Genomic DNA, 27,816 nt, shown 5'->3' on the forward strand with positions numbered 1-27,816 from the left:
CAGAAAAACTCAAAACGAGATATATTAAGAGAAATATCAAAATCCAAAACAGACAAGCCCCAAAATAGCCTATGAAATTTGTGTAAGAACAATAACTCAGAGTGGCTACTTTGGTAGAATTATCTAGCTTACAAAGAGCTGTGGCTAGAAATGCTTTTATTATGAGTTCCAATGTAGTGTTGGACATAATTTTTGTTTGGTCCACCCAAGACAGCTGCAGACTCCAATCATCTCTTATAAGTTACATTTCTTTACAAAATACAGTATAATTTCCTCTATGTGATCACAAATCACCTCATACTTACTAGAAATCTGAACATCCTAATGAACGTCCTGTACCCAGTATCATGTTAATTTACCGTTATAGCTTCAAGGTGAATACAGGTCACAATAGATTAATCAACCTTTTACGTTTATTTTCGAAGCTGTAACTGTAAAAGTTTGTTTGTGTCCCCAGATAAGCTGGAAAAGACCCAAAATGTTCTTATGTAAGTCTATTCATACGGGATCATATATACACCATAACAAAAGATGAAACTGTGGAAGGACTCATTGTAAACATATCTTTAAAGTTACTAAACATTCATACATTCTCATATTGGCAAGCTTAAAGAAGAAGATAAGTCAATATTTATTAATAATAAATGATATGTACATGAAATAAACGTCAACACTTATAGTTAACAAATTGTGGTTTGGTTTGTGTTCAAGTTCAGTGGCATATCTATCATAGCAGTTTTTTAAATTGCTGACTTAAAAAAGTAAATTAAACATTCTATAACAATTAAAGTCATTGTAATCTGGTCTGGAGTGTTCCAAAATGAAGTGCGGATTGTCCTTGAATCTGGCCAGAAATGTCTATGGTCCAAACTGACCTGTTACCATACAAAAGTTACAAGTGACATTACATAACATTATACATGTATATTTCAGTAGCTTACAGACTGTAGTTCAGAATGTTGGCATGTTTAAGGCAATCTTACCAATGTACGTGTAGATGCTGGCTTCAATACAGTTCTCGTGGACTGTGTACAACAGACACAAAGGTAGGTTCACTGTGTGAAACTGAAGCTGATATCATTAAAATTCTCATTAGGTTAAAAGTATTTATCTAATGTAATTAATAAGTTATGACATAATTATTGTTTCCAGTGTTTTTTTTCAGTTTTGGGGGAAGGGGGTCAGTGCCCATTGGGTGGGGAAAAATAGCGCGTAAATGCCAAAAAAGGGGAATTTTCAGTGTTATTAATATTCAATAAAAAGACTTAAAATACATGATTTTTTAACAATCCTATAAAACAAATAAAACAACTAATTGAAATTGGTTAACAACTTTATTAACTGAGTGACTTCAGTTCAGTTTGATTATTGTTTGGGTTTATTTTTTTGACGGTGGGGAATTTTCGCAATTTCATGGGGAAAAATATATATTCCGAGAGGTGGGGAAAGGGGCCGAATATCGCCGAATATTTCGACCAAAAAAAACACTGGTTTCCCAAAATTTTTGGGAGACATATTGTTTTTAGCTCACCTGTCACAAAGTGACAGGGTGAGCTTTTGTGATCGCTTTTCGTCCGGCGTCCGTCCGTCCGTCCGTAAACTTTTGCTTTAAATGACATCTCCTCATAAACCACTGAGCCAATTTCATCCAAACTTCACAGGAATGTTCCTTTGGTGGTCACCTTTAAAAATTGTTCAAAGAATTTAATTCCATACAGAACTCTGGTTGCCATGGCAACCGAAAGAAAAATCTTTAAATATCTTCTTTTAAACAACCCTAAGAGCTAGAGCTTAGATATTTGGCATGAAACATCTTCTAATGAGTGTCTACCAAGTTTGTTCAAATAAAAGCCCTGGGGTCAAAATTGGCCACGCCCCAGGGGGTCATTGATTTTCCCAATATGCATATAGTAAAAACTTAAAAAATCTTCTTTTAAAGAACCCAAAGAGCTAGAGGTAAGATATTTGGCATGAAACATCTTCTAGTGAGTGTCTACCAAGTTTGTTCAAATAAAAGCCCTTGGGTCAAAATTGGCCCCGCCCCGGGGGGTCATTGATTTTCCCTATATGCATATAGTAAAAACTTAAAAAATCTTCTTTTAAAGAACTGTAAGAGCTAGAGCTTAGATATTTGGCATGAAACATCTTCTAGTGAATGTCTACCAAGTTTGTTCAATTAAAAACCCTGGGGTCAAAATTGGCCCCGCCCCAGGGGGGTCATTGATTTTCCCTATATGCATATAGTAAAAACTTAAAAAATCTTCTTTTAAAGAACTGTAAGAGCTAGAGCTAAGATATTTGGCATGAAACATCTTCTAGTGAGTGTCTACCAAGTTTGTTCAAATAAAAGCCCTGGGGTCAAAATTGGCCCCGTCCCGGGGGGTCATTGATTTTCCCTATATGCATATAGTAAAAACTTAAAAAATCTTCTTTTAAAGAACTGTAAGAGCTAGAGCTAAGATATTTGGCATGAAACATCTTCTAGTGAATGTCTACCAAGTTTGTTCAAATAAAAACCCTGGGGTCAAAATTGGCCCCGCTTCAGGGGGTCATTGATTTTCCCTATATGCATTTAGTAAAAACTTTAAAAATCTCCTTTTAAAGAACCTTAAGAGCTAGAGCTTAGATATTTGGCATGAAACATCTTCTAGTGAATGTCTATCAAGTTTGTTGAAATAAAAGCCCTTGGGTCAAAATTGGCCCGGCCCCAGGGGGTCATTGATTTTCCCTATATGCATATAGTAAAAACTTAAAAAAATCTTCTTTTAGAGAACCCAAAGAGCTAGAGCTAAGATATTTAGCATGAAACATGTTCTAATGGGTGTCTACCAAATATGTTCAAATAAAAGCCCTGGGGTCAAAACTGGCCTGCCCCGGGGGTCATTGATTTTCCTTATATGTGTATAGCAGAAACTTAAAAATCTTCTTTGAAAAACCCCAAATAGCTAGAGTTTAGATATTAAGCATAAAACATCTTTAAGTAAATATCTACAAAGTTTGTTCAAATAAAAGCCCGGGGGTCAAAACTGGCCCTGCCCCAGGGGTGTCATTGTTTTTAACTATATGTGTATAGTAAAACTTAAAAAATCTTTTTTAAAAAACCCAATGAGCTAGAACTTAGATGTTTAGCATGAAACATCTTCTTATGGGTATCTACCAAGTTTGTTCAAATAAACAAATAAAAGCCCTTGGATAAGAATTGGGGGGGGGGGGCTATATACAGGTGAGCGACCTCAGGGGCCATCATGGCCCTCTTGTTATCTTTGCTGTCTGTCCATCCGTCCGCACGCACTACTGAATAGGGTTAGAGGGCCATCTAATTGTAAACAGAACAATAAGGTTTATTCCGTAACAGATATTCTTAATTTGAACAAATAAAAGCTGGTGCTCACATGTTCACATGTTAAAATTGGAAAAAGTTGGTGTTAATAAGCTGTAAATGAATCAGTGTTCTTAACTTGTTTGTTGTGCAGGGACAATGTACATTAAAAATGCAATGATCATGTACATGCAGGAATCATGTACATTGGTTCATGCAGGAATCATGTACATTTTTATTTACAATCAAGACAGTGTATTTCCTCAGATTTTCATGCATTCATGATATAAGATATGCTTTTCCTTCCAAGTCTTATACATTTTTGCTTCTGGTGTACAATGATCACATAGTGAAACTTAGTCTGTTCTCATACAATAACAAATAAATATATTTATCACATAAACAAAGCCCCAGGGCAGCGTTTTACTAACGTTTTTACGCCTAAGATTTGCGTAAGTTATATCTTTCGTCTGATTATTTACGTAAAAGCGTTTTACTAAAAATGTGCGCAAGTAAGAATTCCGTTAGTTTTTACATAAAGTTACGCTTAAAATTTGTTAACTTTAAACTTACGTAAGTAAGACTGACATCATATATGAATAATGGCAGAGCAGGAAAGCGAGAATGTTAGAGATGGATGTGATTGGTAATATTTTTTAATGGTGAAAGCGGCTCTAGAAAAGTAGTCTAAGTAAGGAAAGGATAATGTGGCTTTACGGACTTATTATTAAAAATTAAAATTTAGTAAAAAAAATACATGTATGCTATTATGGAAGTCGTCCTATCAGCTTAAAGATGAAAGTCTTTTAATAACTATCTTCTTCTCCAGAAAATATTCTTGTATCACATACCACCCTTAGTCGTGATTGACCTCTACCCAAAGTATTATAAATCAGTTATTAAGTGTTTTATTTTATTTTACTTTCACAAGCTTTGATGCTGATTTATTGAGAATTTTATAAATGACATATAATATTAACTGAAACTCAGTAAATTTCATTTATTTTATACTATATCAAGTAACTGAAGACGGAATAGGAAAGTATCTCAAAATGGTGATTTTACATGTTCATTAAATTGTATGATTTGCAAATGTACATAAAATTATCTGTTGCACTTATTTTTTATGGCAAGTATTCAGGTATCATTACTTCACAAAAAAACTGCAATGATGACTTAAATCTTTAAAGCTACATTAAATAAATATTTTAAAAATATTTTGTCGTCGACCTAAAAATCAAGCATTCTACAGTTTTATTAACATGTTTAACAGTATTGTTGTAAATATCATCAAATATTGTTCATAAATTAGGATTTTAAACGGAAAACCCCACGGTAACACTAAAGTTCGTATACGAATTTTAACATGCAAATGAAGCCTATTATGAGTTCGTGTACGTCACAGTTTAATAGTTCCTATCCGGAACACAACAAATATGATATTTTCTTGTGCAAACACACTTTTACCGTTTTAGCTTCACGGTGCACTAAGCCTGGGGTTCAGAAAAAATAATCATCTCGTAAATAGATTAAATTGGTATGAAAACATCCGTTACAATGCGGGAAATATACCGTTAAATTAGGACTACTACTTATAGTCGTGTTTGTTGATTCAATATTCATGTACGGCTGATCCGAAGGCGGAGTTTCTCATGCAATAATAAATTGTACTTCCCATTTCGCCACAATGAGGTTACCCTTTTTATGCCTTTAAAACTCATTTTAGTTGTCTGGAAACTAAAATAATACCTGGTATCGATATGAAACCCAATTTAATAATGAAATGTCGCTACTTAGATTTTTATGAAATTTATTAAATGTAGCTTTAATATCTTTTGTTTGCATGTGGCGTTTTTGTGTCGTCTTTTTTTACGCATGTTTTTCCCAAGTTTTAGTGTAAAGTCTTTAAAAAATCAAGGGGTTTTCTTTACTTGATAGGTGTAAACTAGATAAAAAAATAAAGATAAATAAGTAGAAAAAATATTTTAAAAATTGTGGGTTACTTGAATATTATAAAATGAGAAAAAAGGCCACATTTTCACTAACGGACATTACAGATTTTTCACTTCTCAAAACAAACAAAAACCCTTTAAATATCTTCCATAATGAATCATATACATGTAGGGTTTTCCTTTCTTCTCTATAAATGCATTTTTTTTAAATCAAGAGAAACCCCTGTGTGATAGATGGCAGTTGAAATAATATGCAATTAAAAATATGAATTGCCCAGCAACATTCCTGAGTAACCATAGATGACTCTACTAAATACCAGGCCCAATTTAGCCTTTTTTAAAAAATGTTTTGCGGTCATTAGATATTACCAAAACGCCTCCTTATTTACTTATTTTTAAACCTTCTTTGAAGAGTTACGCACTATTATATTAATATAATGTAAGTTTAAGAAAAAACTAACGAATGTTTTGGAAAACACACAATTTACGTTAGTTTAAACGTAAGCTTAAAGTTACAAAAATACTTACGAAAAAGCTGTGCAGGAGTGTAATAAAAAGAATATACTAATACTGTAATAACAATTGGAAGTGACGTCATTAGTGTTTTATACATAGCATTGAAGCATGCTAACAATAGGGCGTCAATGAAAAAAATGACTGTTTTTAACTGTAAACTGTTCTTATTGTGGAGGTGATAAAAAGAATATTATATTTATTGAAATCCTTTCAGGCTTCCATAATATGATTTTATTCAACTCGTTCAATAAATTTAGTATTAAGTATGCACTCTTTCAGTATCCCCCAATGACAACGTGAGCCGCGTCACGACAAAACCAACATAATGGGTTTGCGACCAGCATGGATCCAGACCAGCTTGCGCATGTATTTTCTATCTCAACTTTGTATTTTGTATTACAGTTTTACGAGAATCCTGCAACTGCTGTATTTGAAAGAAAACACAAGATTGGCCAGGTTGCTGTAGGAAAATATCCACTTTTGAAAAAGAAGCATTATTTACTTGATAAATTAAAGCATCCTGGTGATTACAAATCCACAATTAAATGTATTTTAACTAAAGAAATCACAGGTAATTTTGACACTATAGTAGCCAAGCTTACTATGTAAATTTAACATATTTTTAAAGGCACATTATGCATCAGAAACAAATAAAAACTTTACTACTTCAGAAAGGGAAAACATGAGATTTATAAAAATTAATTTATGGTCTTATAGCATGTTAGATGCTTGTTACCTGAAGAAAGTAGCACTAACTGCGAACAAATTTGTCACTAAAGCAGCAAATTGTTAACAAAGTTGTATTTTGACTTCCATACTAAATGCTAAACACTATAATTGTACTGATTTCCAGATGGTTCAGGTAATTGGCCAATGAAATTTTTGAAAACTATAAAAGTACACCAAAAGTAAAAAGCTTTTGAGAAATAGAAATAAAAGCATTTCTTGAGCATAATGGGCCTTTAATATGCATGTGTGATATAAATTTATTACATTTTTTAGTCACCACCAGAAAACCACATTGGTGAAACTCCAGAAGAAAGTTGATATAAAGTAAACTTCACTTATAGTGAACACGGATATAGCGAAATTCCGGTTATAAGGAACAATTTATTTTGGCCCGAATTTTGCCCTTCTTTATTTAATATAAAAGTATACTGTTATAGTGAGCACGGTTATAAGGAAATATCGCTTATAAGGAACTCATTTCTTAGTCCCAATTTAGTTAAAAGTACAGAAAATTACACTTTTAAAACGAACTCCAAAATATCGGCTATCCTTAAATAGATCTTCAGGCCTCAACATTAGCAGTGGTCCGTTGGTCCGAAAGTTGTTAAAACTTTGCTGATGCAAGTTAAAAGAGTTAAGAATTTGTGATATTAATTTCGGTAGAAAATTCGTTCAAATGAAGCTAGTACTTATGCCCCCACTTCAAAGAAGAGGGGGTATATTGCTTTGCATTTGTCTGTCGGTCGGTCCGTAGACCAATTGGTTTCCGATCAATAACTAAAGAACACTTAGGCCTAGGAACTTCAAACTTAGTATGATGATTGGTCATGACCAGCAGATGACCCCTATTGATTTTGGGGTCAAGGGGTCAAAGGTCAAGGTTACTAATATTTACATGATGAATTAATAACAAAAATTCAGAAAAGAATAACACAGTTTCACTATTTCCAATGTCGGCAAAGCTGAACTAAATCCACAAGAAGATAATAAATTTTGAGAAAAAATAACATAAAATGTCTGACATTACTAACACTCTATTCATGAATATCAAAAGAGGGATGTATCAGTTTAATGTTTATAATATATAACTTCTTATTCTGGAAAAAATACGCTAGGTTGTAGTTCAAGGTTATAGTTTAATCTAGAAGATCAGGAGGTGGAGGTGCAGGACGATTTCCCCTAGAGACAGTAGGGATATTCCCTTGTGCTATGATTTTATCCATTCTTGATATCTGTGTCTCATTATTGTAAGAACTACAACATCTGTATGAAGGTGATGATTCAGCTTTTTCAATCTTTTCCTGATAACATTTTCTGAGTTTATTCATAAAAATATTCTCCTCCAACGCATTCTTCCGTGTAATCGCAATAGTTTTTATTGTTCTGAGGCATTTGTCATCCTCCCATTTTTCAGAATAACCACTTGATTGGTGGCATTCTTCTTCATCCCATTTGTCTATGTCAACGTCATATTCTGTTGGTCTTGAGTCCATGATCGGTATTTTGGGAAATATTGATGCTTCAGTGTCCTCAGTCTTGATCTTTGTTAAATTTTTTGTGTCTGTATCAGATTCATCAGTTACTTGTGCAGACTCATTGATTTTGCATATTTTGGCTTTGTTTTTCTTAGCTTGGAATCCTACATCAGTTTTTCTTTTTCCAGATTTTTTGGTTTTTTTTACTGAATTATCCATCTTTTTGTCTTTTGAATGTTTTGGCTTTGTGCTCCTTAATCCAATTTTCCAAAATGCTTGTTATCTAAACTTTGTTAAACATAAATACCGACAGGTTTTATTAATAACAAAATAAGGCAAACGTAGGAAATATGCCTTATTTATAGCTAATTATCACTTTTTTCTATCCACATTAATATAAAGTTGGTTATTTTATAAACACTTTAATTTCCATGAATAAAATTCATATTTTTCTTAACCAATCATTTATTTCATTATATCTTAATAATAATGTTTAGTATTCCAAAGTTCACACTAAAAAGTTTTATTGAAAAAAATATTTTGCTATCAGTTTTTAGCTCACCTGTCACAAAGTGACATAGTGAGCTATTGTGATCGCTTTTCGTCCGGCGTCCGTAAAATTTTAATTAAAACATCTAAGTCAATTTCATCCAAACTTCACAGGAGTGTTCTTTTTGTAGTCAACTTAAAAAATTGTTCAGAAAATTTTATTTTATGCAGAAGTGGTTGCCATGGCAACCGAAAAAAACCCCTTTAAAAAAGTCTTTTTTTATAGAAAACGAAAGAGCTAGAGCTTAAATATTTGGCATGAAACATTGTCTAGACAGTGTCTACCAAGTTTGTCCAAATAAATGAGGTCAGTTGGCCCAGCCCTGGGGAATCATTGATTTTCCTTATTTGTATATAGTAAAAACTTAAAAATCTTCTTTTAAAAAAAACAACAAAAAGCTAGAGCTTAGATATGAAAGATCTTCTAGTGGGTGTCTACCAAGTTTGTTCAAATAAAAGCCCTTGGGTAAAAATGGACCCCGCCCCACTGAGGGGACATTGTTTTTCCCTTTATGTATATAGTAAAAACCTAAAAGATCTTCTTTGAAAAAATCGCCCTGGGGTTAATTGATTTTCCTTATATGTGTATAGTAAAAGTTTAAAAAAATATTCTTTAAAAAACCCATCAGAGCTAGAGTTTAGATACTAAGCATGAAATATTTTCTAGTGAGAGTCTACCAAGTTTGAACAAATAAAAGCCCTTGGGTCAAAATTGGCCCAACCCAGGGGGGGTGGTCATTATTTTTCCCTATAATTATGTATCTAGTAAAAACTTAAAAAATCTTCTTATAAAAACCCCAAAGAGATAGAGCTTAGATATTTATCAGGAAACATCTTCTAATGGGTGTCTACCAAGTTTGTTCAAATAAAAGCCCTTGGGTTAAAATTGGCCACACCCCTGGGGTCTATATACAGGTGAGCGATTTCAGGGCCTTCATGGCTCTCTTGTTTAAGTCAATATTTCTTTTTATACAGCGCTATCTATTTTTATTGAACTTAAACCACTGATAACTGTTTTGAAAGTTTACACAGGTAAACTCGTGGGTGTTGGTATTTTAAGTGGAATTTTATGAGTTCAAAATATACTGCATGTAGCTTAGCAGATCCACAGGTAAACATCGCGTAATATAATTTATTACAGTCATAAAATTTTTTTTTTCATAAAATTTATTTTTAAGGGTTTTGGGTTGTAGAGGGGGAATGGGGGTATAGTGTAAGTCATGGCCACGCGACGTTTTCCTGTGAGCAGATCAGTGTAAGTTTCACTATAATTTATGCAAAGAGTGATAAACTTATTTTGCAGACCTTATAACATTTATACCAATTGACATCTATTGATTTTAAATTATGTCATTGGGGTCAAACTTGGCCCATTTTACCCTGATAGTTTAGCTAAGATATTATGCTTGTAGTACTGCAAGGCTGGACAAATCCCCTTGTTTCATAGGTTTCTAATGTATTACATGTATTATGCTCCATAATAATTGATGAATGATGTATTATTATGCTCCATAAAAAAATTGATGAATCAAAGTTCAAAGTTCAAATTTTATTTGCAAATCGGTAAATCCTTGCCTTTGGCAATACATACAAAACATATACATATATAGATCTTGAAATATAGCACAGATGAATAATGAACTTTTGTTTTTATGCCCCGGCCATATAATGGCTGGGGCATATAGTGTTACCCTGTTCCGTCATTCCGTCATTTTGCCCCAGCCATTATGGGCATATAGTGTTACCCTGTTCCGTCATTCCGTCATCATCAGTTTCCGTTCATTATCTTAGTAACAGTTGCACACATTCAACTCAAATTTGACATATGGATATGTCATGAGAAAATACAGGTCAAGTTCTAATTTGGTCATCAAACCAGGAGTTATGCCCCTTTCACTTTGAAAATAATATGAAATGTTCAGTTTCCATTTATTATCTCAACAGTATGACACATTCAACTCCAACTTGACATATGGATACCCAGATTGAGTTCGAATTTGGTCATGGTTCGATTATTTTTGGCAGAGTTATGCCCCTTTCACTTTGAAAATAATATGAAATTTTCAGTTTCCGTTCATTATCTCCCCAACAGTTGTACACATTCAACTCAAATTTTAAGATATGAATATGTCATAAGAATGTACTGATCAATTTCGAATTTGGTCATGGTTTGATGATAGCTGACAGAGTTATCCCTCTTGAACTTTGAAAGAAGTCAGAAATTTTTAGTTTCCGTTCATTATCTCCCCAATTGTTGTACACATTCAACTCAAATTTGACATATAGTTACATCTTAGAAATAAGCAATTTAAGTTTGAATTTGGTTGTGGTTCTATAATTTTGGACAAAGTAATCTCTCTTGAATGTTAGAAAAATTTTGAATTTTCAGTTTCAGCACTCATACTTTTGTGGAAATGTATGTAGCCATTATTTTGGCGACAAATAGGCAATATGCAAGTTACAAAAGGTTAACACTGAATAGTTTAAGTGCCTTGAACTTTGTATAAAAATGGTTTGTGTTAACATTGAAAGTTTTAAGGGCTTTGAACTTATAATGAAAAACAATAATTTGTGCAAACAAATTTGGAACTAAATATCATAACATCTGAAATTTTGGCTGCATGCGGGGGCATCCGTGGCATGATGACACATTTTTAGTTATGATATTGTATTGGATGTCGGATAAACTTAAAATTCAGATACTTGAATAATGGCAGCAAACGAAAGGAAATGGAAAAAAATATACAGTAAACTTCACTTATAGCGAACATGGTTATAGCGAACTTCCGGTTATAAGGAACAATTTATTTTGGCCCGAATTTTGTCCTTCTTTATTTAATATAAAAATATACGGTTATAGCGAACACGGTTATAATGAATTATCGCTTATAAGGAACTCATTTCTTAGTCCCAATTTAGTTAAAAGTGCATAAAATTACACTTTTATAACGAACTCCAAATATCGGCTATTCGTAAATATATCCCGTTTTTTTTCAATTTTCGTTTTCATTGGCACGGAATAAAACTCGCGGAATGTACCGTTTATTGTTGTATGTAATTCAATATATGAAAATGAATTTGTATAGAAGTATGTTATAGTTTTCTATTTAGGATATTTTTAGCTTTCTATTTTAGGATATTTTTAGCTTCAGTTCTTGTCACAAAGATAAAACGGTAATAATTATTCCTTTTATTCTATAATTTCTTTTCTTTAATAGTTTTGCTCGAGTAAAATAATTATCGGTTTTCAACATAATCACGCATGCTTGCAAACATAATCCATAGAAAACTACAAAGTATGCTTGATTGAAATGAAAAAAAAATCTATATATTTCATAAGTTAAAGTCACCCTTAAAATATAAATATAAAAATTGAGAAAGGAAGTAAAACTAAAACTGAAATAGCAAAGGATTTTCAAATTCCAAAATGTACGCTCTCGGGTATTGTGTCTATAAATGACTAATTATTCTTAATCAAATGCTCTTAAAAATGGCGGACGATGTTTAACAATCAGTTCGTTATATGTAAATCTGTTCGCTATAAAAACTCCTGATACAAGGAACTAATTCGCTATATGCTTACAAGGAACTCCGGATATAAGGAACATATTTTGAATGTCCCAATGAGTTCGTTATAAGCGGAGTTTACTGTATCAAGTAATTTTTGCTATTTACTTTATTTTAACCATTCCAGAGTTGACATTACTTTAAAAGGTTGAAAATACTCAATGTCAAAAATAACAATCAACCAACAAGCAACAGGGTGGTAGAAATTCTGTATTTTAAATCTGTGAGAAAAATAAGCTAAACTAGTTATATTTAACAATGGTATAATCTTTTATCCTTGAGAGATTTCCTTGTTTTCAAAGACAAGAATAAGATTATTAAGTTTTATTAAAAATGTTAGTCTGTAAAAGATAATTATGATTATAAGACATACCATGTATCAGCAATGTATATTTGAATATCAGTAAGAAAATAAGACAGACACAAATGGTTTCACTATTCCCTAACTTGATTTGAGGGAGAAATCACTTCAATATAAAAGATAGCATAAATACGAGCCCTGTTATGTATTTTTGAATGAGATAAAAAAAAAACCAAATAACTTTACGATAGAATACCTACTGACTTGCTCTCCTTAATTTCTGATAGATGAAAAAAATATATATCTAAATATATCTGTTTAAAATCATTCAGATACTTGAATAATGGCAGCAAACGAAAGGAAATGGAAAAAATATATCAAGTAATTTTTTGCTATTTATCTTTATTTTAACCATTCCAGAGTTGAAATTACTTTAAAGGGTTGAAAATACTTGATGTCAAAAATAACAATCAACCAACAAGCAACTAGCAAATAATTCAAGAACAATAAAATAATAATATAATAATAATAATTGACCACCTGACTTCTGGAAGGACCACCTAAATTTCAAATCTAGTGGTCCGGTTTACCACCTGCTGAAAAAGTTAGTGTCCAGGCCTGATCTAGCATTTTCAACTTTCATATTCATTGGCACAGATTAAAACTCGACCGAATGTACCGTTTATTGTTGTTTGTTCATCATTACAGCTGTGAAAATGAATTTGTATAGCAGTAAGTTATAGCTTTCTTTTTAGGATATATTTAGCACCAAGATAAAACGGTTATTCCTTTTATTCTGTTATTTCTTTTCTTTAATAGTTTTTTTTCGAGTTAAATAATTATGATCATTAATAGTCGGTTATTAGCAAAATCACACAATTGCTTGCTAATCCATTGAAAACTACAAAGTACGCTTTATTGAAATGAAAGATATCTATATCTCTCATAAGTAAAAGTAATATAAAAGGAAGCCCGAAGACAAATCGAAAATCTTGTTTATTCCTAATCATGGTAAGAAAACAAAAAGCACTGAGTTTAGAAATAAAATATGATATTTTATGAGAAATTGAGAAAAGGAGTAAAGGTAAAACTAAAATAGCAAAGGATTTTCAAATTCCAAAAAGTATGCTCTCGGGTATTGTGTCTAAAAAAGAATACTGTATGTGTATTTAAATTCGCGGAAGCAAATTTTTGCGGAAAGGTCCACTTTGGGGTTCTATACAAATATTCGCGCTATTTTGAATTCGCGGAGGTGACAAAAATCATAAATTTGCGTAGACCACTCAGGTTAAAAAAAGGACTTCACAGTTATTTTCAATACCAGGTGTCAAAATTACTCCATTGTACAGAAAAAAGTCATTGTCTAGCGGACAGATTATAGAAAACAAAAGAATGCCCGTTAACGTGCATAATTTTCACAGATTGCGTCATAAACGTCTTGACTTCTGATCAGAGCATGTTTTGTTTTTCTGAACAAACAATTAAAAAACACAAATATAAACGATTTTAAATGATTAGTAACTTGGAAAACAAAACACAATTACACAGTAAAGATTTAAATATAAAGTGTGAAAGTACATCACATACTGAAATACATTGTTCTATAGAAGCGCGAAAATATGACTTTTAAGAAATTTTTGTTGCAGAAATAGTCGCGCTAAACATGAATTCGCGGGTCGAAAGTCACCTCGAAGATCGCGAAAATTTGAAGCACGCGAATATTTCTACACATACAGTAAATAACTAACTTTTCTTAATCAAATGATTTTCAAAATGGAGGACAATGATAAACAATCAGTTTGTTATATATATGTAAATCTGTTCGCTATAAAAACTCCTGATACAAGGAACTAATTCGCTATATGCTTACAAGGAACTCCAGCTATAAGGAACAGATTTTGAATATCCAAATGAGTGCGTTATAAGTAGAGTTTACTGTATTCAGAAATATTAAACATTTTGAACATCTCGAAAAGATTGATATAGAAGAGTCTGTAGCTGTTTAAGATATAATATTTTCTTGAGCCTCTTACTTAGTTGTTGACCTACTTTACCTAGGCATGCATTGTATTGATCAAGAAAGAGGCAGTGTTTAAATGAATGGTTAAACAAACTCTGTAGAGGACAGTTAAGGCGAAATGGATTGTCAGAAAAAATAAAAATTTAAATTTTCTCATTGTATGAAAAAGTAAGGCAAAGACTTAAATACATTATTAATTATGTTTTCCTCTACTACATCCTCCATACTTTGTGCCTATTCTTTTGTGCTTCTGTGTGGAGAGTCCATTATTACCTAATGTAATCTTTGTATAATTCAGATATAGGTTTGAAAGGGACAGTGGTGGAGGTACCTAAGAAGCTGTTTAGAAATGAACTGTATCCATCAGGGGCCGCTGTGTATGCGTCTCCGGAAAATTTAATCTTATATGAAGACTTAAGAAAGGTTTGTTACACTAAAAACATTACGTTCTTAATGAAAACATAAAGTTTGTTACACTAAAACATTACGTACATCATGAAAAAGAAAAGTTTTTGCTTTAAAACATTACAGATATGATTTAAAATATTTTTTATCATACATGTATAAGTGTTATTTGGACTTTTCCAGTAATCTTAATTGGGAAAATGGTTTTGTAAGTTTTGGTTTGGTCAGTCAGAAACAGCAAATGAACAGACTCTCTTTGATCTAGGTCCAATTACCAATATTTAAATAAAAACGTAATGTTTAGCTTCGTCATAGAGGCATAGTACATATGAAATACATATAGTATGTTTAATGGATGTTTCTGTCCATGTCCGTTTTAATGATGAATATTAATGATAAATAATGTTACTTTCAGTTATCTGACGACGGGGGCATAGATTATGAAACAAAACAGGTAAGAAATGTTGTACTATATAACTTGACTTTCTCTCACATCTAATATAAAAACTATCTTTTATATTTTATTTTAGAACTATTCTTAAAATTTTATTTGAGAATGGAAAGAACTATCCTAAACCATTTTATTTTAGAATGGCCAATCAGATTCCCAGATTTCAGTTTGTAATTTTAAAATGACCAATGAAAATTCTTCTTATATTCAGTTCTTCCCTGTACAATTTACAGGAAGTCAAACTGATTTTTTACAGACATCGGCCTGATAAGAATAATAGCATATTTAGAGTCATGGGCCTTTAAAAGAAATAAACCAGAAAAAATAAGTCAGTAAATTAAAAAAAGAGTGTATGTAGGGAGAACTGAATCATAACTTTGACAATTGATCAGGGGTCAATCACTCACATTGTTGATTTCAACATCGTGGGAGATAACAGATATATAGTGGATCATTGGTTGAAAAAACTGGGTAATTACTGGTTAGTTATCCAGGAATGGCGCTGATTACCTGTGTATACAACTGACACATGACCAAAAACATGTTGAACTAGGGAACTAAACATACAAATTTTGCCTTATTGATAATCATATGATGTGTATACATTTAAGTTGCTTAATTTTGTATCTTTATCATGTTTAGTTGATGCGCAGAATGGCAAAATTTCAATTACGAGTTTTCATGCACCCAAATAATGAGTGGATTTTAGAACCGGCACATGTTCGGATAGCTTTCAGAAAAATGGTATGTATCTATGACTATATATATACATGTATATATAATTATGATCAACAATCTCTTGTTTAACCCTGTTTAAATACACTGCCCTTTTGTAAATGCCCCTTTATCTGCTTATAATATAATTGTTGTCTTAAAAAATGCTTTTATAGTCTTACAAACATTTTTAGCTTCACTTTTCGTCAAATTATTTAATAAAGTGGAGCTATTGTCAGGACCCTCTCGTCAGCCTTGGCAAATCTTTTGTTTATGGTCATTAACTTCATTACTAGTAAAGCTATAACATTGAAACTTTCTATATACTATACACTTTAACGAGTTCTTCTTGTCACATGCTTTTGAGGTCAACAGGTCAAGGTCACTGTGACCTTTAAAAGGTAAATAGATTAAGGTAAATTTTCTCAGATACTACTAAAGCTATTCACTTTAAACTTGATTTCTTTGTTCACTTTTACCATGTGATGAAATATCAAAAGGGCAGATACAATGTAATCATAAATTTATACTTTGCAAAGTTATGCCCCTTTTGACTTGTATTTTTTGTCCTGTCTTACCTTTTAAGGTTAATCAAGGCAAACATTTCTGCCAAAGTTGATCAGAATTATGCATCCTTTACTAATTTCCTTTCATCATGCTATCAAGTACTGAGAAAAAAGTGGCGTCTGTTGCTGAGCAGTTAAGGCTGTTGATTTCAAACATTTTGCTGCTCACCACTGTGGGTTCAAATGCAAACAGACTTTGGATTCTTTCATGTGAGGCAGCTATCCAGGTAGCTTATGGCATGTCAGTGGTTTTACTCAGGTGCCTGTTTGTGCCTGGAATTATGCATCGAAGGGCATTAAACCTGTGGTCTTCTTCCACCAGTAAAGCTGGAAAGTTGCCATATGACCTATACTGTGTTGGTGCAATATGAAACCTAACCCAGAAAATAGTACCGAGGAAGGTGGAGCACACTTATCCCCAGACAGCAAACACATAAAACTTTAATATAAGATATTATATTTGTTTGAAATTACTTCAGCTTTGGTTTGAAACTGACTTATGACCCCTTAGAAAAAGGGAGGCAGGGATGGTGGTTAGATAGTCTAGCTCTAAACCATGGGATTGTGGGTTTAATTCTGGCCAGTTTAACAACAATGTTTACTCATATGACACCACTTCTAGTTAGTTTCTGGAAAGATTACTTTACAATTGAGCTAAACTTAAATAAAGTTTAAACTGACTTGATTTATGTTATATTTTAGGGTGTAATGCTGAATGAGGAAAACATTATTATGCCAACAGAGCCTGTGATGGACTTTGGAAATTTTACTTTCAAACTTCAGGTATTGATGCATTAATGTAATTACAGTGTAATAAACTACATGTAGTGTATTGGCTCAAATCTTATTAATCATCTTCACCTGATAAATTACTATCAATTGATGTAAATTTTTTCTTTTTATGATCAAGTTTTCAGCTATCAAACTTCTGTGCTCACCTAGTGTCAATGTCTATCTTTATTCTAAGATAAATTTTCTGCCAAATGTGTTGGTAGTTTTTGACTGAACACAACAGTTACTGATCGTATTTGTATATAATATATTGTGTGGTGTCTAGTACTGTAATCTTCAAATGAAAGTATAGAGGTAAGATATTTGGTAGATAGCATTTCCTGCTGATCCTCTATAGTTACATTCATTAATCATGACCCAGAATAAAAATTGAACTGGCCTAGTGGACCCTTTATCACACAAAAGTCTTAAGCAAAGATATGTGGTATATGGAATTGCCAAGTTGTCCTATATAAAAGTTAAGGCACTTAGATTACACAAGTTACCATGGATGGAACTTTTTATGTAGCTTTTACCTTGACTATTACATTTTTATAATTGGGAGAGCCGTGGTTCTAACCTGGTCCCTAACAAAAGATGTAAACGGTAAAATGATCCTGATTTTATTTTGTTTTATATAAACCAAAATTGATCATATTTTGCTAGAAGAAAATACTGGTGGTCCTTCTTTCTGGTCCAAGGTCTGCCTGTTTAGCACAATGGAGAGTATCAGATTAAGTCCAGTGGTCCTGGTTTGATCTTTGAGCTATGCCAAATTTGTCAGTGACAATCTTGGACATTGAGTGTGCTGAGCATTTGTCTCTCACTGCTGATTGAGAAATCTTGTGGGAGAACTTAATCGTCACTTGCTGAGAAATAAATAATTATCGGTTCCTACAGATTTCACTCTTTTTGTATAGATATTACCAATAACCAATTAGTTACTTAAATTGTATTTGTCCTATAGGTTTCGCTCTTTTGTTTGATATTGCTGATATCTAATATGATGTTTTAATTTTCATTCTTCCTGCAGATGTTTGACAAAATAGCTTGTCGTCTTCAAGGAACCATTTACCCTCTCAAACCCGACGGCCTTCCTCCCTCGGAGAAAAATTTCCCGAAGATCTGGGGTGGAACTGCCTCCACCACAGCCATAGAGTATTTAAACAGACCGGATTTAAATACAGCAGATGTTGATGATGTCACAGATAACATAGATAAAGTGGAAGAAAACAATAAAGACACTGATAGTAATGAACTAAGTAATGATGATAATGAATCCAAGTAAAAATAAATTAACGAGAAATATTATCTCAAATAAATATGTTTGATAATTTGAATGTGTTTTTGTTATCATTCTAAGAGCACTTTGATGAAAACTGTACAATATTTGTATGGTATATATATTTATTTCTCTCAAATTTACATTGAACAATACAATATTTTGCTCATAATTAAAAATGCATTTTCAAATTAAATGACTGCCAGCAAGTTCATTACTGAAAAATATAAAAATAAATTGTCTAATTTATGAAAATATTGGAACTTTACAATCAATGACAGTAAATTATTATAATTCAATATTTTACCCCCATCAAGCACGTATAAAATTCTGTCCATCACCATTAAAATAATAAAGCACTTGTATTTTGTTGTGAACTTATTTTGTACCATTTGCACCATATAAATTTTGGATTTAAATCATTGGATCCAATGTGGTCAATTTAACCTTGTTCTCATTTTCAAAGTCTGATAAATCCCTTTCAAATTCATATTGTACTTCATCTAGCCTTTTTTTTTAGTCCAAAAATAAATCCGTATCAAAACAATATTGTATTTGAAGTAACTCTACCAGTGGTTGGAATCATTCTTGTAAAAGTTATCTCTCTTAACATATTTGTTCTGTTTTAACAATGGATTGGATGTTGTCCGCAAGAAAGCTTTATTAAAGTTAACAAAGTTCTGTCCAAATATTAAATGATAACAGAATTAATAATTTTATTCACCAAAACACAAAAAAACCCAACAACACAACCTTGAAAGTAAAAACAGGCAGTATAAAATATTTAATTGTTGGTGTGAAATAAAAGATATCATTAAACATTGTTAAGTACATTACTCAAGTGATTTTATTGGACCAGTACACAACTGCAAAACCTGTATTGGACATGACTTGTGCCACATCCAATATAGGTGTTACAGCAAAAGAACTTCAGTATTGTACTAGACAATGTATGATAAACCTCATACATGAACTATTATTGTACATTATATATCCAAAGTTTAATACTGACTGACTGACATAAAATTTTCGTAAAATATATTGCATCTGTAAAGAAAAATAATTCCTATATAAAAGTTAACATTATCTGGAGCCTTGTAATGGTTGAATAAGATCCTGAAAATCTGTAACAAACCACGGAGCATTCTGTTTCACTTTTTCTCTCTGAACATTTCCCCCATAACCTATAAATAAATCCTGTAATATAAAACAGTAAAGTAAATATGTCTTTGTTTTGATTGGGTTTACGTCACACCGACACAGTATAGGTCATTTGGCGATGTTTCAGCTTTACTGGTGGAGGAAGACCTCAGGTGCCCTTCCATGCATTATTTCAGGCACGAACGGGCACCTGAGTAGAACCACCGACACTCCGTAAGCTAGCTGGATAGCTTCCTCACATGAAAGAATCCAAAGTCCCTGTCGGGATTCGAACCCACAGAAGTGAGGAGCAAGTGGTTTGAAGTCAACAACCTTAACCACTCGGCCACAGACGCCCCCTAAATATGTCTTATATGTTAATCATTCAAAATAACGTCATTAAAACATTGCTAACATATAGGAAGATATAGTGAAAGACAAGGTGAAGTTCCTTATATAATAATATTAAGATTATATACTATTCTCAAGTTTAAGATTAGAAAAAAAAATACATTGTCTAATATTTGAACACGCTTCAAATCCTTTCCTTATTAACACAGAGCAGTCTAGTGTATTGTTACACACTATTGTACAGGAAAAGGAAATTAGGCACATTTTTATTGCCATTTGAGCCGCTTCACGACAAAACCAACATAGTGCGTTTGCGACCAGCATGGATCCAGACCAGCCTGCGCATCTGCGCAGTCTGATCAGGATCCATGCTGTTCGCTATCAGTTTCTCTACTTGTAATAGAGTTGGTAAGCGAACAGCATGGATCCTGATCAGACTGCGCATATACGCAGGCAGGTCTGGATCGATGCTGGTCGCAAACACACTATGTTGGTTTTGTCGTGACGCAGCTCATTTGTCGTGACAATAAACCAAAATTTTTGACATCATAAAAACATGGGTGCAAGTTTTCCGGCATGTGCCGGAAGTTCCGGTTTTTCACGTGCCGGAGGGATCATTTTTGCAAATCACGTAAATCCGTTGAGATATTTGGAGGGGTATGGTGCGGGTCTACTCTTTCAAACGGAGAAGTACCACCTATTAGAAGTTCATAATTGAGAACGCTATATAACATACGGATGCTCACGGTTGTTCTCGAAGCCTCAATAGTAAACTTTCGCGGAAACTGCCGATAGTTTCCGAAGATATACGAGATGTTTACGAAATTATGTATTATTAATCCCGGCATGCAATTTTATCCGTGAATTTATTACAACGATTTAGATTGGCGCGCTAATTATAATCATCCAATGAAAAAGCGGCTTCGTTACCGATTCGGCTACAGAGTAATATGTAAACAGAGTAATTGTACAATTTGTTAGTCAAAATGAAGTTTCTACACGAAGGATTTAATACAAAAGATATCGAGAAGACCTCAACAAATAAATGGAGATGGGAATGGTTGTCTGTATGTGATCGAAACAGGATAACTACGGAAACTGGCTGGAAAAGCCAGACGTGACGTTCCCGGCGTAGCTCAAGTATGGATCCAGCGGGAAAAAAAGAATTAAATGTATGCAGACGATCTAAACCATTGACCTTTTCGAAAACCTAGCTAAACACCATTTTCCGGTACATTACGGATTTAGCTCTGGGGAATTACACCAAATGAAGTACATAACACAGTTACATGATATTTCTATTTTTCTATCATTTTTTTACCGTTTAAGGTGAAAAAATGTATGTTTTTTGAAAATTATCAATATTCCTTTAATATCTATTGCAAATTTTTCAAAAAATAAATTGTTTATAATAAAAATCAATAGAATTAAAACAGACGTAGTGGAATCTTCCATAATAAATAAGGTTATTTTCTGGGTAAACTTGCGTATTTACATCATTTTTTGTGTGGAATTATTCATACAATGATATTTATGTATTTTCTTATAAAGAAATAACTGTTTTATTTCAATTTCATTTTAAAAAAGGCCGAAAACATCGAGTTAGCTATTACACTCCATCAGGTGAATTCCCCAGAGCTATGTACGGAAAGTACCGGAAAACGGCGTTTAGCTAGGTTTTCGAATTCGTGAATATGAAAAACAAACTTACTGTGAAACATAACCAGACTTGTTTTAATTATCTTATTTGAAAACAATTTATTGTTTGTATGGAATCAGGGTCAGCTCAGCCCTAATTAAAACGTAAACTCGGTACAAATCAACAGAATTTTCAATTTATTTATATATTGGTTTGTTTTATCACTCTTTACTGTTGGAACCACAATATTAAATAGTGGAAACAATATATGAATGCACATTTCTTTTTGTGTTGAAATGTTTTAGTTTATATAATTAAGAAAAAGAGAGAGAAAAGAAGAAAATAATTATGTGAGCAGTATTTAAGTGAAAATACTTTACTACAGTATGTATGTTATCTGGCATGTAATCATTCAAGGAAATTGCATTTTAGGCCTTCAAATGTGCTATAATGCAGGAGCTTCCGGGGGCCTCTGGCCCCCTGAACCCCTGGCCGGGCGTTGCCCTGGACCCACCGGGGGCCCTTGCGGCCCCTTGGGCCCCAAACATATAGTTCAGGTTTTTCAAAATTTTTAACTTGCACCCATGTAAAAATTACTTCTCTGCACAATGTAGTTCAAGATATAACAACGATGGGATTTCTATCAGCATGTTGCCAAGGAAATAGATACCAATTTTTCAGGCATTTTAAAACAAAAACAATTTTGTATGGTTTAATCAATTTTTCAGGCATTTTAAAACAAAAACAATTTCATATGGTTTAAATAAATTTCAAATTTATATCTACTTCCTAAATGAAGTTAACATATAGTACGTACAGCTGGTGGATAAGCTTCAAGATCTGTTGCCCCATCTCCAATAAACACGAGGTTTTTACTGGTTTGTTTTAGTTTCTCGGCTACCAGTTTTTTACCTCCTGAATCACTGGTAGGCTCTCCTGTATCAAACCCTGCATAATCTCCTGAAATAACCAAAATGAGCCGCGTCATGACAAAACCAACATCACGTATTTGCGACCAGCATGGATCCAGACCAGCCTGCCCATCCGCACAGTCTGATCAGGATCCATGCTGTTTGCTATCAGTTTCTCTACTTGTAATAGGGTTTGTAAGCCAACAGCATGGATCCTGATCAGACTGCACGGATGCGCAGGCTGGTCTGGATCCATGCTGGTCGCAAACCAATTATGTTGGTTTTGTCATGGCGCGGCTCAATTCTATATAAACAAAATGAAGTAAAATAGATAAAACTGGAAACCTTAAAGAACACCAAACATGACAAAATTGAAAATATAGCAAACTTGGTATGATTGAGCCTGTTCATGGACAGTGGTGATAGATGCCAGCTCCTGTCCAACCCCCCTTTGCTCTGGTTTTAGTAGATTTTGATATTTAAGCATGGAAATGGAGTTTAATTTTGAATAATGTGTAGATGTGCTCAGAGTTGAAGACAATCAGACAATTTAAAGTAAGACTACCTCATTCCAGATTCTTATATTTTTAAGTTAACCTTTTATGACAGTTAAGATAGAAATAAGTGGATTTCTGTTTCATAATTATGATCTTAAGAAACTGTTTTGAAAAGTGATTTGCAGCAAACACTCTGAATTAAATTAAGACCATATAAATCAATCTTACTTCAATCCTCAAAGGAAATTTCTGGGAGCTCAACAGGACTGTAAGGTAGGTTTCTTTGTAAAAGAATATTCAATATGAATGTAGTTGTACAGTAAAACATTTCGTACAGCAAGACAATTTGGGAGACAAATACTTGTGTTGTTGCTGAGAAGAAGTTTATTGTGGAAGAATTGATACTGTTGTTGTTAAGAAACTATTTCTCTGTAGAGGGCTGCTTTGCACAGGTTGCACTGTATTTTGAAGGCTTAACAAACTATACCATTTAAAGCAGCATGCCTTCAGAATCATTCTAATTTTCATGAAATTTTTGAAAATGTGTTTAAAGATGAAAAAAATATTATGAAGTGAACAAATATATATATTTACTTATTGCAAACAGTGCTTACAATCAAGGTAAGTTACCAAGAGAGGTCAATATATTGGATAATAGCCCTTACTGTGTTAGTAACATAGTAGTAGAAATATGGAATGCAAAATCAGTTGTTCATCACACATAACATGTAAATTAATATTTTGATATTGAATCTATTTACTTTTCTTAAAATCTTAGTACAATTTTCTCCTGTTTTTCTTTTTCTTGCTTATCTGGGGGCATGAAACTTAAATTTAAGGTAAATTTAAACAAAACAACAATACCATTATAAAAGAATTTGAGCCTGTTGGCAAAGATATTTGTGTATGGTATATGTAACAACTTGGCTGCTGGTTCTATTATACTTCTAAATCCACCTGATACCAAATACACCTTTGTTCCTCGTTCATGTAGCAACTTTACAAGTTCTCTGAAACAATAACAGAAACATTGTGAACATTCAGTACATAATGCAAATACAGACATTAGATTGGCAAAGTGCATTTTAATACAAATGTAAACACAAACACTAAAAATTCGAGTCACCATTTGAAATAAATCATGCACTCTTTATGATTCCAAAATTTCTAAAAGAAAAAAAAAAAGACATATACCACAAATGACAATTATTTCAATATGTGAAGGAATATTGACAGGTTGGCCTTATATGTGAAGAAAGGCCTTAAATTTTAAAGAAATCAAACAAGTAGCCCTTAAATAAGATAGGAGTCAAAGAGGTTGCCCTTAAATATGATTGAAGTCAAACAGGTAAGTCTTAATTGTTAAGACAATCAAAGAAGTAGACTTAAACTATTAAATAAGTAAAATAGGTAGACAATTAATGTTAATAAAGTTTAACAGGTCAGCCTTAACTGTTTAGAACGACCTTACATGTAAACAAGAGCTGTCACAGGAGACAGCGAAGCTCGACTAATAAAATACTGGACGCAGTAAGGAGGACAAAACTATGAAAGAAAAATCAATTATGTATAATTATGTATTAAGTTATAGTAAAAAAATAATATTTGTTAACATAAATTCCAAGATCAAGGGGAATAATTCTAGAAATAGTCATGCTAGAGTTATGGACCTTGTCACACAACATTTGTGTAATGATAAGAAATATAAAAATATTTGAAGTTTGAAGTAGATACCTTAAAAAGTAAAGAAGTTATTATATTTCTTAAAGAAAATCCTAAGTTCAAAGAGAGATAAATGTGTAAATATTGCTTCAAGAGTTATGAACATTGTCACATAAAATGTAATTGATGATAAGGAATAAGTATTTGAAGTTTGAGGTAGATACCTTTAAAAATAAAAAAGTTATAATAAAAAATAACATTTTTCTAGTAAAAAAAATCTAAGTTTATGGGGAGATAATTCTTGCAATATTGGTGCTAGAGTTATGAACCTTGTCACATAAGATATGGACGATGATAACGTAAATATATTTGAAGTATGAAGTTGATCCCTTTAGAAATAAATAAGTAACAGTAAAAAATAATATTTTTTATCGAAAATTCTAAGTTCAAGGGGAGATAAATCTGAAAATATTGGTGCTAGAGTTATGAACCTTGTCACATAAGATGGGGATGATGATAGGGTACATATATTTGAAGTATGAGGTTGATCCCTTAAGAAATAAAGAAGCAACAGTAAGAAATAGTACTTTTTGAGGAAAATTTTAAGTTCAAGGGGAGATAAATCTGAAAATACTGGTGCTAGAGTTATGAACCTTGTCACATAAGATGGGGATGATGATAAGGTACATATATTTGAAGTATGAGGTTGATCCCTTAAGAAATAAAGAAGCAACAGTAAAAAATAGTATTTTTTAAGAAAAATTCTAAGTTCAAGGGGAGATAAATCTGAAAATATTGGTGCTAGAGTTATGAACCTTGTCACATAAGATGTGGTTGATGATAAGGAACATATATTTGAAGTTTGAAGTTGATACCTTAAGAAATGACAAAGTTATAGTGAAAAATATTTTACTGCACCAAAACTTTAATCTAAATCTGGACGCCGACGCCGGGGCAAGTAGGACAGCTCTCCATATACTTCGTATAGTTGTGCTTAAAAAGTGGAGCAAGTTACAAGAATAGGCATCAAATATAAAGAAAGTCAAACAAAATGCTCTTACTCTAGACCGTCAGAGAACCTGATAGATTGTGTCTCTCTGAACTTTGTTACCTGGTCCATGGTGGGCTGTATAATATCTAACCTCTTTTCTAATGCTGTTCTAAATCTCATACTTCCTCCCATTGCTTTATTTGTCCTGTAAAACACATGGTAATTCCTCACTTAGTCATTGTACTAATCTGGCCATGCCATTTGAAAAAATCAGAAACATCTGGATTCTTAAGGTTGACTAACAAAAATCAAGCTCTGCTTGGACTGAACTTTAATTGTCAAGACATCAATGAAAAGAAATGAAGAAAATTTAACACTTTTAAGTTTTTCAAAACTTAATTTGTTAAAAAATTTTCTAACACTCTCTTTACTTTGATAATACTGTATTACATAAAGGTACATATGTTTACCACTCTTTAACTTGTTTACCAACACCACAAAATTCTGCAAGTTCATCTAAACCTTCATCCTTGATAACTGTAGAATCAACATCAAAACACACAACGTCTGCATTACACCATATCTGTTTATATTGTTCTATAGATCCCATACTTCTGTTGAAATTCTGAAATACACAAACACTTCATATACTTAATATTGATTATATCATTGGTGCTTTAATTACTGTAGATAACATGCATCTATATTGGGGTATAGAATTGTTCACATATTTAGTTTTTATTACTCCAAACCCCAAGGTCTATCTAGCTATCTATCCAATCTATTCCAATAATGTTAAACCCCTAATGGGGACGTAGACATTGAATGCACATCATTCAAGATGGCGAAAAAAAAAAAAATAAAAAGACCTGATTAAAAGAGGATAAATGAAAAATATTTAGGTCTTGAACCATGTGACTCCAGCCCCTGGGTGTGCAAATTTTAACCTTAAAAAGTGTATTTTACACACTACAGAGACCACTTGCTACATACCAAATATATATATGCTCTGGATCTATAAAATTTTCAGAGCTGAAGATTTGTAGTTGTAATTTTCCTTCATCAATACAGTACTATGCATGTACAGCTGATGAACTATATAGCTACAGTGTGACATATGTACATGTATTGAGACTAGTTATTCTACACAAATCAGGCAGCTTAAAAGTAAGTGTCTATGCACACCAAGAGCACATGGCATAAGCATCATTACAAAATCTTCTACTACTTTGCTACATACCTTATAAAGTGTAGAGCTAAATTTAGTTACTTTTTTCCATGGAATTTTCCCATATCAGCTGTTGCAGTAGGTTGTCGCTTTGTATCAACACACTCAGTATTATTCGCTATCAACACACTCAGCGCTTTTCCTGTTGACTCCGCCCAAGTCACGTGACATAGTCTCACTTCCTGCCTCTTCTAACTATTTCCTAAAGAGCGGAAGTATTAAACCTTAGTGAAAAATCATTTAATGTAGCGTTTATTATAAAATACATGATTTATTGAAATTTAGATTAAATAATGAAATGAATAATTTGCTTTCATTTTTCATAATAGAAATATTTTAGTTGTTATTAACAAATCTGTAATTAAAATGACTTTGATAATAGTCTAGTTTGCGTATATTAACGTTACTTAAAAATATTGAGTAACTTCGCAAAAAGTCAGGGGCGGATACAGTATGGTTCCTGGGGGGCTGACATATGGGTGGAAGATTTTGACAAAACTAATGCAACAGGCGAAAATTGTGCATATGTGACAAAAAAAATGTAATAGATGTGTTTTATAGCTCAATTGGTGAGTGGCAATGTACTTTCGCTTTATATATGTGTATACTAATATTTCTGCAAATATTTTAGATGATATGAAATTAAGAAAAATATATGTAATTGGGGTGGGCCAGGGAGGGGAGGGGTGTCCCCTCCCATAGACTGAGAAAATTTTGAAATATGAGGTTGAAAATGGTGTTATTTCCTTGACTTTCTAGTGCTGTTTATGGTACCTTTTG

The 27,816-nt window shown here is 32.7% G+C and overlaps 2 protein-coding genes across 2 annotated transcripts; one reads left to right on the forward strand and one right to left on the reverse strand.

Moving 5' to 3' along the window:
- Nucleotides 1-891: 891 nt before the first annotated feature.
- On the forward strand, nucleotides 892-18,675 carry LOC132748627 (large ribosomal subunit protein bL9m-like). Its single transcript, XM_060738238.1, has 7 exons — nucleotides 892-1,046; nucleotides 6,190-6,358; nucleotides 14,727-14,851; nucleotides 15,249-15,287; nucleotides 15,927-16,028; nucleotides 17,267-17,347; nucleotides 18,369-18,675. The coding sequence occupies exons 1-7, from the start codon at nucleotides 957-959 to the stop codon at nucleotides 18,621-18,623; spliced, it is 861 nt and encodes a 286-aa protein (XP_060594221.1). The 5' UTR covers nucleotides 892-956; the 3' UTR covers nucleotides 18,624-18,675.
- Nucleotides 18,676-18,749: 74 nt separating this feature from the next.
- Nucleotides 18,750-27,137, reverse strand: LOC132748628 (phosphoserine phosphatase-like). Its single transcript, XM_060738239.1, has 6 exons — nucleotides 27,049-27,137; nucleotides 26,279-26,433; nucleotides 25,879-26,013; nucleotides 24,020-24,165; nucleotides 22,565-22,707; nucleotides 18,750-19,814 (listed from the first exon to the last, which is right to left on the reverse strand). The coding sequence occupies exons 2-6, from the start codon at nucleotides 26,416-26,418 to the stop codon at nucleotides 19,701-19,703; spliced, it is 678 nt and encodes a 225-aa protein (XP_060594222.1). The 5' UTR covers nucleotides 26,419-26,433; nucleotides 27,049-27,137; the 3' UTR covers nucleotides 18,750-19,700.
- Between the last annotated feature and the right edge of the window lie 679 nt (nucleotides 27,138-27,816).

Source organism: Ruditapes philippinarum, unplaced genomic scaffold (assembly GCF_026571515.1).
Source record: "Ruditapes philippinarum isolate M1 unplaced genomic scaffold, ASM2657151v2 ctg7409_1_1_1_1, whole genome shotgun sequence".
Taxonomy (NCBI): Eukaryota; Metazoa; Mollusca; class Bivalvia; order Venerida; family Veneridae; genus Ruditapes; species Ruditapes philippinarum.